At 42.0% G+C, this 16,360-nt stretch overlaps 1 protein-coding gene across 1 annotated transcript in view; it reads right to left on the bottom strand.

The window, feature by feature from the left end:
* The window catches only part of LOC149171364 (uncharacterized), a 46,903-nt gene extending 31,205 nt beyond the window's left edge, over nucleotides 1-15,698 (bottom strand). The window contains exons 1-4 of the mRNA XM_089425945.1: nucleotides 15,054-15,698; nucleotides 14,599-14,966; nucleotides 13,013-14,389; nucleotides 10,345-12,634 (exon numbers count right to left, since the gene is read on the bottom strand). Coding sequence (XP_089282071.1) covers nucleotides 10,345-12,634; nucleotides 13,013-14,389; nucleotides 14,599-14,966; nucleotides 15,054-15,698 — 4,680 coding nt within the window. The remainder of the gene's footprint in view (nucleotides 1-10,344; nucleotides 12,635-13,012; nucleotides 14,390-14,598; nucleotides 14,967-15,053) is intronic.
* Between the last annotated feature and the right edge of the window lie 662 nt (nucleotides 15,699-16,360).

Here is a 16,360-nt window from a genome sequence, read left to right as displayed (position 1 = left end):
AAATTTTTGATCTTGGTTGTCGTGATCTCTTCACCTCATCATCCGATCACGATATTGATTCACTCATTGTTAATCCGTCTAAGCCACTGGTCTACGAAGATCCATCTATCAATGAAGTCGAAACCCCACAGACCATCGAGGCACTTCAGCCTGAGCTGATGGTTATGTCAGGCCCTCGCTGTCTTGAGGTTGGTTTCACTTCCAATCAAGAAATTGTTCAAACACTCAAGGCTCCTCATCACTCATCTGTATGCACTCAAGATCAATCCAACACTTAGATTTTACTTTCCCCACTCGAACTACACGATCCCATTTCTCATGCATTGGAGGAGTCTTACATTGCAAGCACTCGTGATAAGGCCCATGTAACGTTAGTGTAGGAGTAGGAGTAGTGTTTTCTTACATGATTGTTTTCTTGTTTGTTTACTTTCTTCGCTTTCATTTTTGCTTCTGCTCTTGCTTTTATTTGTTAATTGTTAGTTTGTTTGCTTGTTTTGTTCATAGGTTAGTTATGCATGAAACCATGTATGACTCTTGAAGTAAGCTGGGTAAAGTACAAGAGGGCTTGTACAACTATCACTACTTGGTTATCTGTCATCTTGCCTCTGTATCATGAGCTTGATGCTTTTAGTCCATGATGCGTCAAAGGAAAATACGTACTGTTCGAAGTGAACCTTGGTGTAAACACAATGCTTGTGCGCTAACTAGTGTCACCTTCTCTAGTTGATTGTTTTTGGATTAACCCTTGTCAGTTCAGTCAAGTAGAGTAAGGTAAAGGGGAAAACCTTAGTAGGCATGTCAGAGATACAATTAACTACTTCTCTGCTGGAACAACCTCTTCTGCTCTCAATAAGTCGGGATCCCTCTTCCACCTCTGAAATGAATAAGTGCTATGCACAGTGAAAAATGAAAAGTCAAAAATGAAAAATGAAAAATGAATAAGGAAAAAGAAGAGAAAGGTTTCCTGCGCATGGAGTGATGCAAGTAACTCTGCCAGGTTACTAACCAGGCTTTCTGGTAGCAAATCCATGCTTGTGCTCCTATGTGACTCCATCGGGGTACTGTCCAGGCCTGCTGGCAGTGGAGCAACATTAGAGATGAAATTAAGACTCTCATGACTATACTGCTTGTGCACCTATGTACCCCTCAACCTCAATCAAAAAAAATGTGTTTCCTTGGCTTGGAATGTGTGTCAATCGACGAAGGGCTTGGCAGATGCTACATATTACAATCAAGTTAGTGTGAAACCAAGATGAGTTGAAAACTGAACAATACTTCCAGAGGTGTTAGACTTGCTTTTCATGAACAAAGTCCATTCAGAGAGTTGGAGTTCTACTAGTGTGTCACCAAGTGTTCTAGTGGCTACAACCACCCTCCAAAATTTTGCCTTAGTTTGTTTTGGAGCCTCCCTACCAACCTTACACAACACTTTGTCTTGCTTCGTCAAGTACTCAAGCTTCAGTGTTTTCCTCGCACAAAGGTAGCATGTCGATCATAGTTGATCCATTCTCCTCACAGGCTGCTCACATGGACTTAGTCCAGTTGTAGGTTGAGTAGCTTCCCCTTGAAAATTGCGCATTTCTGGAGGGCAACTAGCCTTCCCTCCAGGAATTGTGCAATCCTCTCTGACAGCCTGTTGGGCTCTGGGATTGCACAATCCTTCCAGCCAACCCTCCCAACAGGATTTGCACAAATTTTCCCAGCAGCAGGCTGTTCAGCCGAGGATTTGTGTAAACCTGGGTTGCAGTCAGCTACTCTGCCCACGAATTGCGCAAAACTCCTAGGTAGCCAGCCCAGCTCCCAACCATAAATGCGCATTTCTCTCCAGCAGTCGAGCAGTCTCTTGCATGTGCAGCTGAGTTGACCAATTCCCTCCGGGACTAAGAAAAACAGACTTGCATGCATGGGATGCTTCTCCCAAGGCACCATGCAAAGGCATCCCTTGTTTCAGGGATCTATGTTTAGCATTTGAAGGTTACATGCAAGGATCAATTCTGAAACCTCCCACCCAGTTTCACTTCCCCTAGATTCGTGGCATGCGTGTCACAACCTCAATGTTATCAAAAATCATCAACTGGACGTTGAAGGTCTCATTTCTCACATCAACCTTGCAGCTCTGGCATCCCATATCACATCTAGGAGCTATCGGCACATTCAACTCAGTTGTTTTGGGGTAAGCCCGCTTCCCATGTCTTGTGGTTCTTTTTTGTTGCTTTTCGTGTTTTCTCTTGTGGGAGTACTGTTTGCTTGATTTCTTTGAACACTTGCTATCATTTACATATATACTAGCTTGTCCTAGCTCTGTTTCAGTTTTCGTTGCTATCTCACCGCTGTCGCATGCATGAAACTATTTTGCACAGACGTTCGCCCAACTAGCAAATTGCCTCACCCACATGCATAAGTTGATCTGTTTGCTAAATATTTCATTCATGTTTTGCATGCATTGCCAATTACTTCTGGTATCACTTAGTGTCGCCATGCGTTCACTAACTTAATTGCTTTTAGTCGCTCGTCGGTGAGTCGGGCCAACCTTGGCCCGGGCTCTGCCTTCACCAAGGTTGCATTGCAAAATCTGGGAAAGGAAGGCTCACCTTCCTCTCCAGATTTGTGCATTCCTACCTGAAACTAGCCTCCAGGACTGTTTTGCGCATTTCTGGAGGACAGTGGCTGCTTGGCCCAAGAAATTGTGCATATCCGTCATTAGGCCGACAATCCTTCCTAGCTGGAATTGCGCAATCCCGACAGTTAGCAATCATACTGGACTGTGCATTGCGCAGTTCTAGCAGTCAACCAGTCTCCCAGCAGCCCAGACTGTGCCTTGAGCATTCTTGGCAATTGGTCTTTCGACCTCCCATTTGAAATTACACAACCTTCATGATCATTCACCTAGGTATGTTGCAAGTCAGTTCTCATGTTCATTTTGGTTTTCGATTGACATATTACTTGCTAAGAGTGTTGCCATGTATCCAGGTATCGCAGGTGTTCATTTGCCTCTCAACAGTACAGGTACAATGGTTTCTAGGAGAGAAGAGGCAAGGACACCGTTCAGAGCACGCTTGGGGATTTAGTCGATCAAGTGTCTGTGAGCTTGCCTACTCACAAAGACATCAAGTTGTTCGTAGACAAGGACATCAAGCGACAACATCACAACGAGCAACATAATGAAAAACAGCCGAAGACAACATACCAAATGCAATGGATGCAAGAGGAGGGTTGTTGACAACACAGAGGCAGAGCAAGGTTGCAAGCTTAAGCAGGTCCATTGATGATAAAAGCAAATTTGGAGACTTCGGCTATGGAGTGACGACGCGACGTGAAGATTGCGTGGAGGTAGAAGATATAACAAAGAAATAGTTGTATGTGCTGAAGTAGCAACTCAGGAAGAACATGAAGCTGCGTAGGCAGACAAATGAGTTGTAGCAGGATCAGGAACAACAGTGGGCACAACGTGCATTCATGGATGAAACTGCGCCTGGGCAAGTTAAAGATCCATCCCAACATCTAACATGGGGCAGACATGGTGAGAAGTGTGGTTGATCGCATGCAAGGGATTCAATAGCATGCATGTCATTGTGCACACGCATGTAATCCAACGCATTCAACACACTCACCAAGGCGAAGACAAGATGCAAGTCCAACTGGAGCCGAACGAGTACTTCGGCAAGTTGATACACATGACCACTAGCACACACTTGAAGATTAGCGTGGACAATATGCATCAGTGTGCTGCTAGTTCAGCCGCACCCAAGAAGACCATATGCATGTTAGCAGATGAGTTGGATGAAGGGGCTGAACCAATGCACCGGTTGAAACGAAAGCAAGAGTTCGCTTCAGCAAGATGTCACCATGAGGTGCGTGCACACCATCACGAACGACCAAGCTTGGCATTATCTCACCAACTTTGCCATCACAAGCATGTCAAAGAGTTGGTCTCACCACAACAGACCGAGTCTTAGTGATGTTTTGCAAGGCTTTCTCAAGCCATGTTGTCTCACATGAGTACATGTGCATTGTAATGTTGAGTCATGTCAAGTGTAATTAAAGTGTCAACAGTTGGATGTAATAGTCATAGAGTAGGTGAAGAGTCAGGAGGGTAGTTGAACTATCACAAAGGGGAATTTCAAGGGTCACCCCACCCTTTGCTATAAATAGTCCCTCATAACTCATTGTATAGGCTTTTGGTCAGCCAAGCTTCTACTAAGACTATTTTGAAGAAGGCTTAGACAGTATTGTAACGCGCCTTGGCTTCTCCACTACACAGAGCTAGTACATATCTTTGGAGGAGTAGGAGGATGTGGCTGTAACGTTCCATTGTTGCGGCCAACAAGTTTACATGGATGTATTGTATGATTGTGACTTACACTTATTTATATAATAAGAGCCAACACAATTTCATGCATATGTTTTTATTGTAGTTGGACTGCTCCGGTTGCTTTAATGATATGTGTTGTTTAACTTATGTACTTGTGTATGAACTGCTTCACATGCAATTATATGAATCTTGTTGTTAATGTGTTGTATATGTTGTTAATGCTGTCACCGTGCGAGTCGACTGCTCTGCCGGACATCATACAGACCTTTCACTTGAACCTTGCTATAACAACCGTCACACTCGTCTCAGACTGATCTGTGAGTGTTGTACATGTTATCTTACCTTGTATGATGTGACTTTCGCATCCCAGTGGACTTCTCTAATGGAAGCTGTGCATGTCCTTTGTGTTGTGTGTTCCTAGTCGAGTTGGGACTGATCCCTTTCAACCTGGAACTCACATTCACCTCCTTCCCCCTTCGAAGTGTTGGAACCTCTCATACACCTTCCTTGATTCACTGCATCGGTCACACCCTTGTTGCTGACAAAGTTATTCTACTTGCCTCTATGCGACACCATGATCAAGGCATTACCTTACGACCCACTGCTGGGACTCCTACACCAAACAATTTGAGGTCTAATTGGGACTTCTTACTGGGGAGATCCCCTTGACATGTTGGCAGGTCCAGCACCGTCAACATAAACTTCTATCTTTGTTTGTTTCACTATGGTGGAGACTCTTTCTTGTTCGTGCTTATTGGAGACCTTTGAAATTAAAAGTTTAGCTTTATTCATATCCAAAGCAGTGGTATCCAAGTCATTATATAGTACTTATGTTATACATCTATGTAAATCAATCTCATCCAATAGATTGACGTCCTTCAAAATCATAGAGATATTAATGGCTTGGGAATATACACTTGCTTATATAACTTGTGAGTCGGGTTGTATAAGAGATATTTTTAATTGATTGTTTTCAAAATATGTAGAAGATAATAATATGGTCCATGATAAGGAAGTAGTCTGTGCCCATACTTGAGATGATAATTCCTTTTTGATATTCAAACTTTTCTCATTTAAGCTTACAAACCGTGAATGGATTTTGTCTCCCAACTGACCTCTTGGTTTGTATACTCCTTTATCTAATTCCGTTGCAGAGGAAGAAGTTGCTATAGGACTAAATAATTTCAACTAAAAATAAATCTCTCTCAAGATGGCTTCTCCCACTGACTGACCTGAAACCTCCATTGACTCCATTGCTGCTTCTGTTTCTTCACATCTTAGCCTCTTTCTAGATTGTCTGTCTCATTCATTATATTATTTCTCTATTATACCCATTTTAGAGCATTTTTCTTTGAGATGACGGGTGTTAATATTTATGTTTTGACCTCCCAAATCAATCTCTATATATTTCTCTGAAGTTGGTTCTTTTTCAACCCATGAATCCTTGTTCTCTATTATGATCACACTGGCTATTATGATCATATGGTGCTGATTGAAACTTTAATATTCTATTGGATATAAGATGGGGTGAATCGTAAGCCCACACTTTGCCTTTGGGAAAATTCATTGAGGCTAGCATTTGATCCATCGTCTTTAAAGCTTATCTAGTGTCCACATTGAATGGACCCATAAGCTTGAAATTCACCTCATGCTTCCTTGGAACAAAATGCATGAGATCTAAATTTATCCTTTGCCAGATATATTCTAATGCAAAAATTCTAATAGGTAGGAATATGAGCAACTGATAAGGAGACACTTTTGAACCATATATTCTTATTTCAATGTAGTTTTTATACACATACCAATCTCCCACTCTTGTATTAGGACTTAATTGTAAAATTTACTTTATTTCTAGAAAAACCCTTTAGGAAACTTCATCAATCACAATTTTAAATGCTACAAACATAAAACATGTGAGATACTCTGAAAACTTTCATCGTTCTTCTTTCTCCTTATAATGGAAGTTCAATATACTACTGATTGTTACTCAGCCTTAGAATTTTGACTTTACAAGCTCAAAATCAGTAAATTTTGTGACCTAGGAATATAACATGAGATACACAAGAAAGGATGGATACACATTTTGTGACCTAGGAATATAACATGAGGTACACAAGAAAGGATGGATACTTGAAGGATCTTGTATTCGTAAATTTAGACAGCTGAAAATTAATTTCATCGAAAATGTATGTAGCAAGATCAAAATTTACATTTGTCTTTCTTATGGAAGAAAGAGTGCTGAAAAATCCTAAGACTTTTTCATCAAAAAAGTTTATATCATCAAGGCCCAAGATACAAACAATGGTAGAGACAAATTTTTGAACAATCTCTGAGAACACGTTTGATTGGTATGTTGGGGCCAATTTTGAGATAAGGATACTGATAGGTAACATGGACTCCAACATAGTTTTCTTTTCAACCTCTGACAACTCCTTATATAATTGAATTACACCTTTGCGTGTGAGCGACTAGGGGTTTTCAATAAACAAAAAACGTAACATGTCGCTAACATGTTTAGACGAGATTTGAAGGACAACGTGACCATCCCTAGAAATAATAGCTCAACTACTTGGTATATAAGACATTTCACACTAGGATATAAACTCAAGGATGTGATACACATGAGGAATGGTGACAAACCATAGACTAGATTCACATACTTGGAAGGTATGATTTGAAATTATGGGAAAACCTATTTAAATCTTCTTCTCTAACTTGAAATAGGTCTAGGTGGAAATGGGTTTCATATATGCCTGTTTCCTGGTCGATTAATGGCATATTATCTAAATTAACAGGGTCTTGAGGAATGGGTTCACATATTTTGGCTTAGTCATTATAAAAGAACAAAGAGAAGTGAATGAAGCTACCCATGAATATTCCTTGAAGATTATGTTGGCTAGGAACTCAACATATAAAACATATAAAACTGGCAGTGTGAATGGTTCCTTGTATGATGGCCAATAATCATCATCATGAGCCTCACTAGTCTTTCCCTTTTGCGATAGAATAATAGAACATTCCCCCCTTTGACTTTGTCAAAGCCTTTGTGTTCCTTTGGGCACAAAATCCAAAATCCATTCAAAGTATTTTAATTGGTGATTTCATTAATGATGCCATTCTAACATGGAATTCCACAATAGTTGTTCACATAATCTGCCACGTCATCACTATACATCCATTTGTGCATATATGTATTTGATGTGGCTGCTTACTAGTCTGCCAAGTCACCTGACTTGTCATCCTTTGGATGTGTGGCCCTACTATCATGCGAAACCACCCTTATTAATACTATTTGTAATACGGACCCCCACCTCTGTGATTTTGGATTCAGGGAGAGCGCCCCCCCCCCACAATCAACCTCATGCGTTGATCAAGTGTAAGCGGTTTGGTACGGATTCTGACTGCGCCTCCCCTCCTTCCCACTAAACATCGACCATTGCGGGGGGGAGAGGGGGGTTGGAAATTCACATGAACCACCAAATCTGAAACCCTTGTGAATTAATGATGATCCAACGCTACAATGTGTGCACAATTTGAGCTTTAAATGAATTTGCATGAAACATTCAGAAACTTTATTTTTTTAATAAAGTGAACATACATTATAATACCATCTCTTTGCCCCAAGCACTTTCAAAAATATATATAAGGAAAAAAATCCTTTAGCTACAACACACACATTGCATGAAATAGTGAGGGTTTGAGATGAAGAGGAAGAGGGAAAAGGATTGCAACATGAGGAATTACAGGGGCAACAAGGAGGGTGAGCTAGGGCATGCATTTCAAGGCAAGCCATACACATATTTTGGGCACGAAGTTCCAAGTAGCGGGATAGTAAGAACTTGCTGTATCACACCGTACAAATTCCATAGAGTCCATATTGTCGTATGAACATGCCATACATGCCTAAAAAACTGCGTAGTGCAGAGATGTTTTAGCACACACTTTGAGGGAGATTTATGTGGGTGAATTTCTCATATTTTTGGGACAAGTACATGTTCATAAATTGTTGTAATAATTTCCAGATTTATTTTCTCTATGGGTTGAAATAAAAGAATCACTTGTTTGCTAGTTTTCCCATTGGGATTTCTAGGGTAAATCACTGCGTCAAATTTTTTTTGTGTAAATGGTTTCTAGTTTTGCTAAAGTTAGTGAACTAAGTGTATTGTTATTCATAAAATCAGATCTGGAAAATATTTTATTTTTTTTGGGTATAATTTTTTATTGGAATAATATATCAAATTTGGATTCTCCAAAAAAAAACTTAAGTGTATCACGTCGTTCCTCCATTTTGGTCAACCTCGTATTAGATTCACTCATAAACATTGTCCCAGTGACTGATGGGGTTTTCCACCATATTTTCACAGACTTTAAAGTACTTATTCCTAAAAACTATTTTTTTTAGAATGCAAACTTTTGTGATTCATAGTGTTTTTTCAAGATAGTTCTTCCAGTAAATCAAATTTCAGATTTTTGGGTCGATGCATTTCGAACCACTTAGTGTGGTTCATCATCAGGACTATGATGAAAGTTCTGATCCATACAAGTTGATATATATTGCAGAGATGCACAACGATCTAAAAATGAACGGTAGAGAAAAATGAATAAAATAATTAAAATGAATGTTAAATAATTAAGGATAGGATACTAAGTTTAATAAAATATTGCTAATTATATTTAATGAAATAACATTGATGAGAAATTGTTTTTTTTTTACTTTAACGGTTATGTTTTTTATTGAATGGCGGCAAAACAGCTACCGCGTGCTAGTTACATTGAAAAGGATCCTCAAAATTCTTGACCCTCAGAATTCTTGTTACCTGGTGAATCCATGGACCTGCTTTGTTTCTTAAACGTCTTTTAGGGAAAAAACGCCGAGTCTCTGCCTGAAAGTTCTGGACATCAATAAAGGAGCGATTTTCCACACAATCAATGGCTGTTACCTGTTGCCCCTGGGAGATTGCAGAAATTTGAGATGCTGACCTCTAACTCGGCTGCCAGTGAGACAGTTCGGAACTGAGTTTCTTCAATCTGGCAAATGAAATGTCGATTTCCCTCTCTAATCATCAATCACATGTATTCCTCAGGACATTTTTGAAGAATTGTAATGCAATTTCCTTGGGCAAACAACTTGCTGTCTCTGACTATTTAATCCGATGCTTTATGAGTCTCGATGTTTAGATCAGCTTGCTCTAATACTTGAATCAAAATTCCCTTTGCAGAAGACCGGACGGTGGAGCCGATGGAGATGGAACAAACAGTCACAAGATCCTCTTTCTGGAGTTAATCTAAGTTCTGGAAAGGAATGCGTTGCTAACAGACTCAACAAGCTTGAGAGTTGACAGGCAGAGGAAGGATCCGAATTTTGCTGCCATTCTTGGCTTTCTTCCGACAAGTGGATGGGGAACCAGAAAAGACTCTTTTAGTTCTTCCAGAAGCTCACCTGTACCGTGCATTCAACCAAACAGACACACAACGTCCAAGACAGAGCAGGATTCTGCTGGAAACAGAGCATAAGAGTCTGCTAGATACAGAGATTCCAAAGTAACAAACTTATCATGAATTCCTGCCCTTGGAGCTTGGTATAGTTGAAACCTGGAAGCTAGAACAGCAAAACCTGATGGGAATCCAAGATTGTTGTCTCAGAAGCTGATCCCATAAACATCAAATATCAATTTCCTAGGAAAGCCTATTGAGGGATGAAACAGAGAGAATCAACCGAGATGACTGAAAGGGTTCTTTGGCTTTGGGCTGAGCCTAGAATCTGGAATCAGTCTTGGATTGTCGGATTACAAAATTGATTGAACAGGGAGCCCTTATTTCAGATAGGAAAGGAGGATCGAGCTGGAGATTTAAGGAATGGAGCAAGAAGATTCTGTTGAGTTAATTACCAGGGATCTTCGGGAACAGAGGACACCAAGGTTGGCCTCAGTATCAGCTTGGGAGTTGAGGTTCCTTAAGATATGAAAGAAGGATATTTTGTTAAATTTGGGCAGCAGAAGTCTGATTTTCCTGATGATGGAGGCTAACTGAACCTGGTGAGAGTTCTTAGGACGAAGCATGGCCTGGATGATGAGTCTTGAGTCCCCGAAGACTGAGAGAGAAAGGATATTTCTTTTGATCGCCTGTGTCAGCCCTTGCCACAATGCCAGAGCCTCCGCTCTATTGTTAGTTTCAGTTCCTAGACCCCAATGGAATCTCAGTTCCGGAAAGCCTCCAGGGCTCAATAGAACTCCCCCGCTGCCAGCAACCCCAGGGTTTCCTTTAGAAGCCCCATCGAAGAATAAACAGTGATCTTCCAAGGCCGATCTCCACTTGATAAACTCTTGTTCTTCCAGCCTAATCTCCCAACTGGAATGAACGGGAACAGATTGAGGGGGCCTTTCCTTCAACTTTGGAACTAATTCTTTGAACCAATTCTCTTCTTCTATGAGCAGTCTCGTTTCGTTCCTTGATGAAGTGTTGGCTTCCAGTGCCTCGCCCAACAATGCTTTTATTTTAGAGATAACTCTTATTGTAGTGCAACTTTCTTCTCGAAAAATTCTGTTGTTTCTTTCCAACCATAATTTCCAGCAAATAAACTTAGGGATCCACATCCAGCTGGTTTTAAGGAGACTTTTATTTTTAAGGCAGAAGGGAGATAAGCTGGCCCAAGTTCTGAACAGGGCAGGGATGTTGTCTGGAAGAGCAAGGAAGGGCTCTAACAGCAGCACTCCCCTCCAGACTTCTTGAGCAAAGGGGCATAGCAGCAACAGGTGATTGGTAGTTTCTTCATCAGACCTACAAAGGGGACATCTGGAAGGTCCTTCCATTCCTCTTCTTCTCAAGTTATCTCTGGTGAGGATGCTTTGGTGTGCCACGGTCCAACAGAAGAAGTCTATTTTTGGGAGAGCTGGAAAGTCCCATATAAATTTCCATTGGGCCGGATTTGGAGGAACATGAGGAACAACCGTAATTCTTTTATAACCTTCAGAAACAGTATATTGGCCAGAGATGAACCCCCAGCCTCTTTTGTCTTTGGCAGTGGCCTTTGAAGGAGATTTTCCTTGGAGCATATCTAGAAGTAAAGAGGCTTCCCCCTGCAGCATTATGGGGACCTCCCCCAGATTCCACCCATCCCAGGTTCTATCAGGAGCTTCTTTCCAGTTCGAAATGTCCCACAATGTGTGCAGATTGCGAGACTGAAGCCAATCTTTGATGTTTGCAAGACCATTCACATGCTTCATTGGCTGGTCACCCAAGATCGGATCATCCCAGATATTGATTTTCCTTCCATTACCAGGGATCCAATATAGGTGTTGGCTGAATTGCTCCCTAGCAGCATTGCAAAGATTAAATATTGGTGAACCTTTTAGAGTTCTTGGAGGTTTATCCAGGCATCTCAAACGCTGCCCATGGAAGTATTTCTTCCAAATGACTCTTTTACTCCAGCTAGTATTTCCAGAGACTAAATTCCAAAGGATCTTGGATCCCAAAGCAAGGTTTTGAGCAGCCAAATTGCGCAGCTGGAGGCCTCCTTCCTGAAAGGGACTCTTGAGGATTTCCCAGCTCACTAAATGGATTCTTCTATCATTGTTGTTCCCACCTTCCCACAGAAATCTTCTCAACAGGCTATCTAACTTACTAAGAAAGGTTTTTGGGGCAAGGAGGATTGAGTTTTGGAATAGAGGCATGCTTATTAGGACCGATTTCATGAGGATGACTTTCCCTGCATTGTTCAGCCATGAGGCACCCCAGGCTTGGATTCTATTCTTTATTTTGTCAAGCAGAGGCAGCCAGTGAGCAACTTTAGGCTTTGTTTTGAAGATTGGGATCCCGAGATATTTAAATGACTCCCAATTTCGGATTCCTTCCATTTCTAAAAGTCTTGCTATGTCAGACAGTTCTTTAGTCGAGCAATTCCAGCCATAGATAGAGCATTTTCTATAATTGATTTTGCTGCCCGAGATCAGCCTGTAAATGTCCAGTTCCCTCTTGAAATGTCTGGCAGAGATCAAGCTGGCTCCTCCAAGCAGCAGAGTGTCGTCAGCAAATTGGGCATGATTAATGTCTTTCACCTTGTGAGTAGTTCTGAGGCCAGGCAGTGTTTGAATTTGCTGATTATGATCTAGTTGGAAACTTAACACCGAGGCTTGGACAGCATATAGGAGCGGAGACAACGGGCATCCCTGTCTCAGGCCCCTAGAAGCTTGGAAGAAATCAGTAGAACGGCCATTAACCAAAGGCGCAATCCAAGGCGAGGCAATACAGGCTTTCACCCAGTTGATGAAGTTTGTTGAAAAGCCTAGCTTCTTCATCACGGCAAACAGAAATTCATGTCTCACCCTGTCAAATGCGTTAGCCAAGTTGAGCTTAATCACCATGCCTTTCTCCTTTCTTTGGCAACTAGAGTGGACTGCTTCTTGGACCAGCACAATGTTATCCAAAATCTTTCTGCCTTTTATGAAACCGCCTTGATTTTCAGGGATGATGTCTGGCAAGATGTTTTTCAGCCTGCTGGCTATTATTTTGGAGACCAACTTATAGCTGGAATTGCACAAAGATATTGGCCTAAATCTACTAAAGTCAGAGGCGCCTTTCTCTTTTGGGATCAGAGCTAGGAAGGCTGAGTTGATGCCACCACCTATCTTTACACAATTCTGGGATTTTCTGACCATCCTCAGTAGATCTTTTTTGATTATTGACCAGCAAGTCAAAAAGAACCTGACAGAGAACCCATCTGGCCCTGGGGCTTTATCAGGCTCCATGTTGTTCAGTGCCTCCTCAAGCTCTTCCATACTAATCGGAGCTGTCAGCATATCATTGTCCGAGTCCTTGACACAATTGGGTATTAAATTGATCGGATAAGAGTGGGGATCAATAGCTGGTTCTTCAGGAGCCGAATACAGATCTTGGAAGAAGGAGTATGCAGCTCTCTTGATGCCTTCGAAATCCTTAATCACTGTATTTTGGTGTTGAATCTCTGAGACTGATTTGAAGTTCTTTCGGGCTTCCGCTTGCTTATGAAAGAAGCTGGTGTTCTTATCGCCGGATTTCAGCCAGAGAATCCTAGACTTCTGCCGCCAAAATTCTTCCTCCTCCCTGCTAGATCTATGAACCTCTTTTTGGAGCTCGACTTCTTTTAGTAGCATACTTGGAGAAACAGGATTATGCTCCATTTCTAGTTGATGAGCAGCAAGCCTATTTATATTTTCTTTTCTTTTGGATGTTGGGGTTTGCAGTCTTTTAGCCCAGTCTTTAAGATTTCTTTTTAGAACCCTGATTTTCTCTTCCCACACAAAGAAAGGAGAACCATGGACGGGCCTATTCCAAGAGTCGGAGACCACATCTTGAAAGCCTTCTTGCTGGATCCACAGAGGGCTGAACCGAAAAGGGATGGGGCCAAGATTGCAATCAAGGGAAAGCTCGAGAAGAATGGGCTTATGATCAGAGGTGAGATTTGGGAGAATTTTAGAGGATGCCATAAGACCGCTGGTTAGGAAAGAAGAGTGGACAAGAAATCTGTCTAGACGGGCAGCAATATGGTTGGGGGCTGTTCTTTTGTTGGACCAAGTGAATTTTCCTGAAGAAGGTTTAATATCCTCCAGGTCCCAGCCCAGCATTATGTCTTCAACCCATTCTCTGGCAGGATCCCTGACAATGGAACCTCCCTTTTTCTCATTAATATCAAGGGTGACATTAAGGTCACCTGCAATTATGATATTCTCGGGGTTTTGCTCTAAAAGAAATGAATGAAGCGAGTTCCAGCAGATTTTTTTCTCACTTGGCAAAACAGGAGCATACACATTAAACATACTTACTTGCTGACCAGAATCCTTGTGGAGTAGCTGAGTGAAGAGCCAGTGAGCGCTGCTTTTTTCTTGAATAAAGTCATATATAGTGCTGTTCCAGAAGGTGGCTATTCCACCAGAGGCACCTCTTGCACTAACCGCTTTTCCATGACCTTTGTTCCAAAAAACTTTACTAGAATGGAGGAGAGAAAGATCCTCCAACTTTGTCTCCTGGATGAGGAGGATTTCAGGCGAGTATATTCTCACTAAATCTTTCAGGGCTTCCTCTTTCGACCTGCTGCCTAAACCTCTGCAGTTCCAGGAGACGTATTTCATTATTTACTTTTGTGGGGAGAGGAGGCTCCCATTGGAGCCTTGTTGCTTTTGCGCCCAGATCTGGTATTCATCATTGATTTGAGAGTTTTTTGGGATCCCTGGAGGACATCTTTGTAAGTTTCTTCCTCTCTCTGTTTCTTCTTTGATTTCCGCCCTCTAGTCGTCTTGATTGGAGTGGCTAACGAATTGTCAGATTCAGAATCTCTCTCTTCTGAATCGCCTTCAGAGTCTGAGGCTAGACTAATGTGTTCTTCATTGCCTTCATTTCCTCTCTGACATTCCTCGGGTGAGGGGACTGTTGATTCTGCTTCATTTGTTTTTCCTTTTTTCTCCATATTTCCGGTTTCTTCTTGGTTCTCCTTATCATCCATCTTTTCTCCAGAGGGAGATCCGTCTTTAGAAGCAGCAGCGGCTTTTGGATTGGTGTGAGGCTTTCCCGATGGGGCGGTAGTTTTCTGTCCGGGAGGCTTTGGAATAGCCTTTCCCTTTCTGATTTCTTTCCATCCTTCTTCTTCAACTGTGTTCCCTGTTGGGGCTTTTGGGCAGTTTCTCTGGAAGTGTCCATGCTCATGACAGGTTCGACATTTGAAAGGCAGCTGCTCGTAGTCCAATTTCTGGTAGTGCTGCCATTCTCCAACTTTGAGTTTAATCGCTTCTGGAAGCCCGGCTTCCAGATCGACTTCTACGCAGATTCTAGCACAAGTATATTGGCCCTTGTGATCAGCTTTGTCAATGAATCGACCCAGCCCATTACCAATCTTCTGCAGAGATTGATAGCTCCAACAGTGAAGAGGGAGATTGGGTAAACGAACCCAGACCGGCGCCTCCTTGGGGACATCAACGGATGGATCAAAATCAGGACTCCATTTATTGAGATACAGTCCCTGATTTCCCATAAAGTACGGCCCGTTTCTGAAAACCAGGTCGCGATCTTCCTTGGTGGTAAATTCAAAGATGAAATAGCCTCGCCCTACAGCATAACAAATCACATTATTTTCCAGCTGCGGTCTCCAGTTTCGTTGTATCCAATCGTCCGTGGTCTTAGTGGACGGCCATCGGCCCATAAACTGCCCTACCAGGCCTCTGTCAGACAACGCAAGAGCGATTTTAATCGATTGCTCCTCTGGGAGTGCTATCTCTGGTATTTCGTCGAGCTTTTTAATGAATTTCGGCACTTCAACGTGCTGATGCTTCTTCCCTTTCTGCGATAACAGTCTTCTGAAGGCATCTGCAGAGGATAATGGAGGGGTGGGAGCGGACTCCCCACCCCCGGGACCGCTCATGGCAGCGTCCAAGAGCTTGGCGGCGGCAAACCTACAGTCGGCTTCAGAACAGCAGCGCGCGCGATTTTTTCTCGTGGTGATTCCATCACTGGATTATTGTTCATGAGAAATTGTTAATATTGTTAAAAAGGAAAGTCTTTCCCCAATTGATTAAATATTTAATTAATAAAACTATTATTATTTTCTAAGTTTATGAGTATTTTAGGTGTGGTGAAACCCTCAACAACTGATACCCCTCTGATGCTCGGCTAGGAAAAACATTCTTCCGCAAAGTTCAGTGCCTTGAGCGATATTCCAACAGTACTGATATTAGGACCCCAGGAAAGAGGCCATTCTCTACCTTCAGTTAGATAGCCCGAAAACCCTAATGTTTCGAAATTTGAACTTTGCACCACCCGTGATCCTAAATTAGGGAAAAATGGAGATATGCCCATGGTATCTGAGAAGGAAAGAAAATAATTTATCTCTGGTGTGTCAGTTGTGATATGAGAAGCCAACTCGGAGTATTAAGGTGAAGGAACTGACCAGATCATATATCCCTCATATGGTTCCTCTGAGTAATCTACTGCATCAATCTCCATGTTGTGAATATCCTCCTCGAAACTCCAGCTACTTCGTCGTCGACATCACCCCTGCAGTCAACGCTACCCACTTCCGGCACA

The sequence above is a fragment of the Pinus tabuliformis genome, chromosome 4_2, assembly GCF_031772625.1.
Source record: "Pinus tabuliformis cultivar Carrire ecotype Pingquan chromosome 4_2, CPIR1, whole genome shotgun sequence".
In the NCBI taxonomy this organism is placed as follows: domain Eukaryota; kingdom Viridiplantae; phylum Streptophyta; class Pinopsida; order Pinales; family Pinaceae; genus Pinus; species Pinus tabuliformis.
This window is presented reverse-complemented; position numbering and strand designations above follow the sequence as displayed.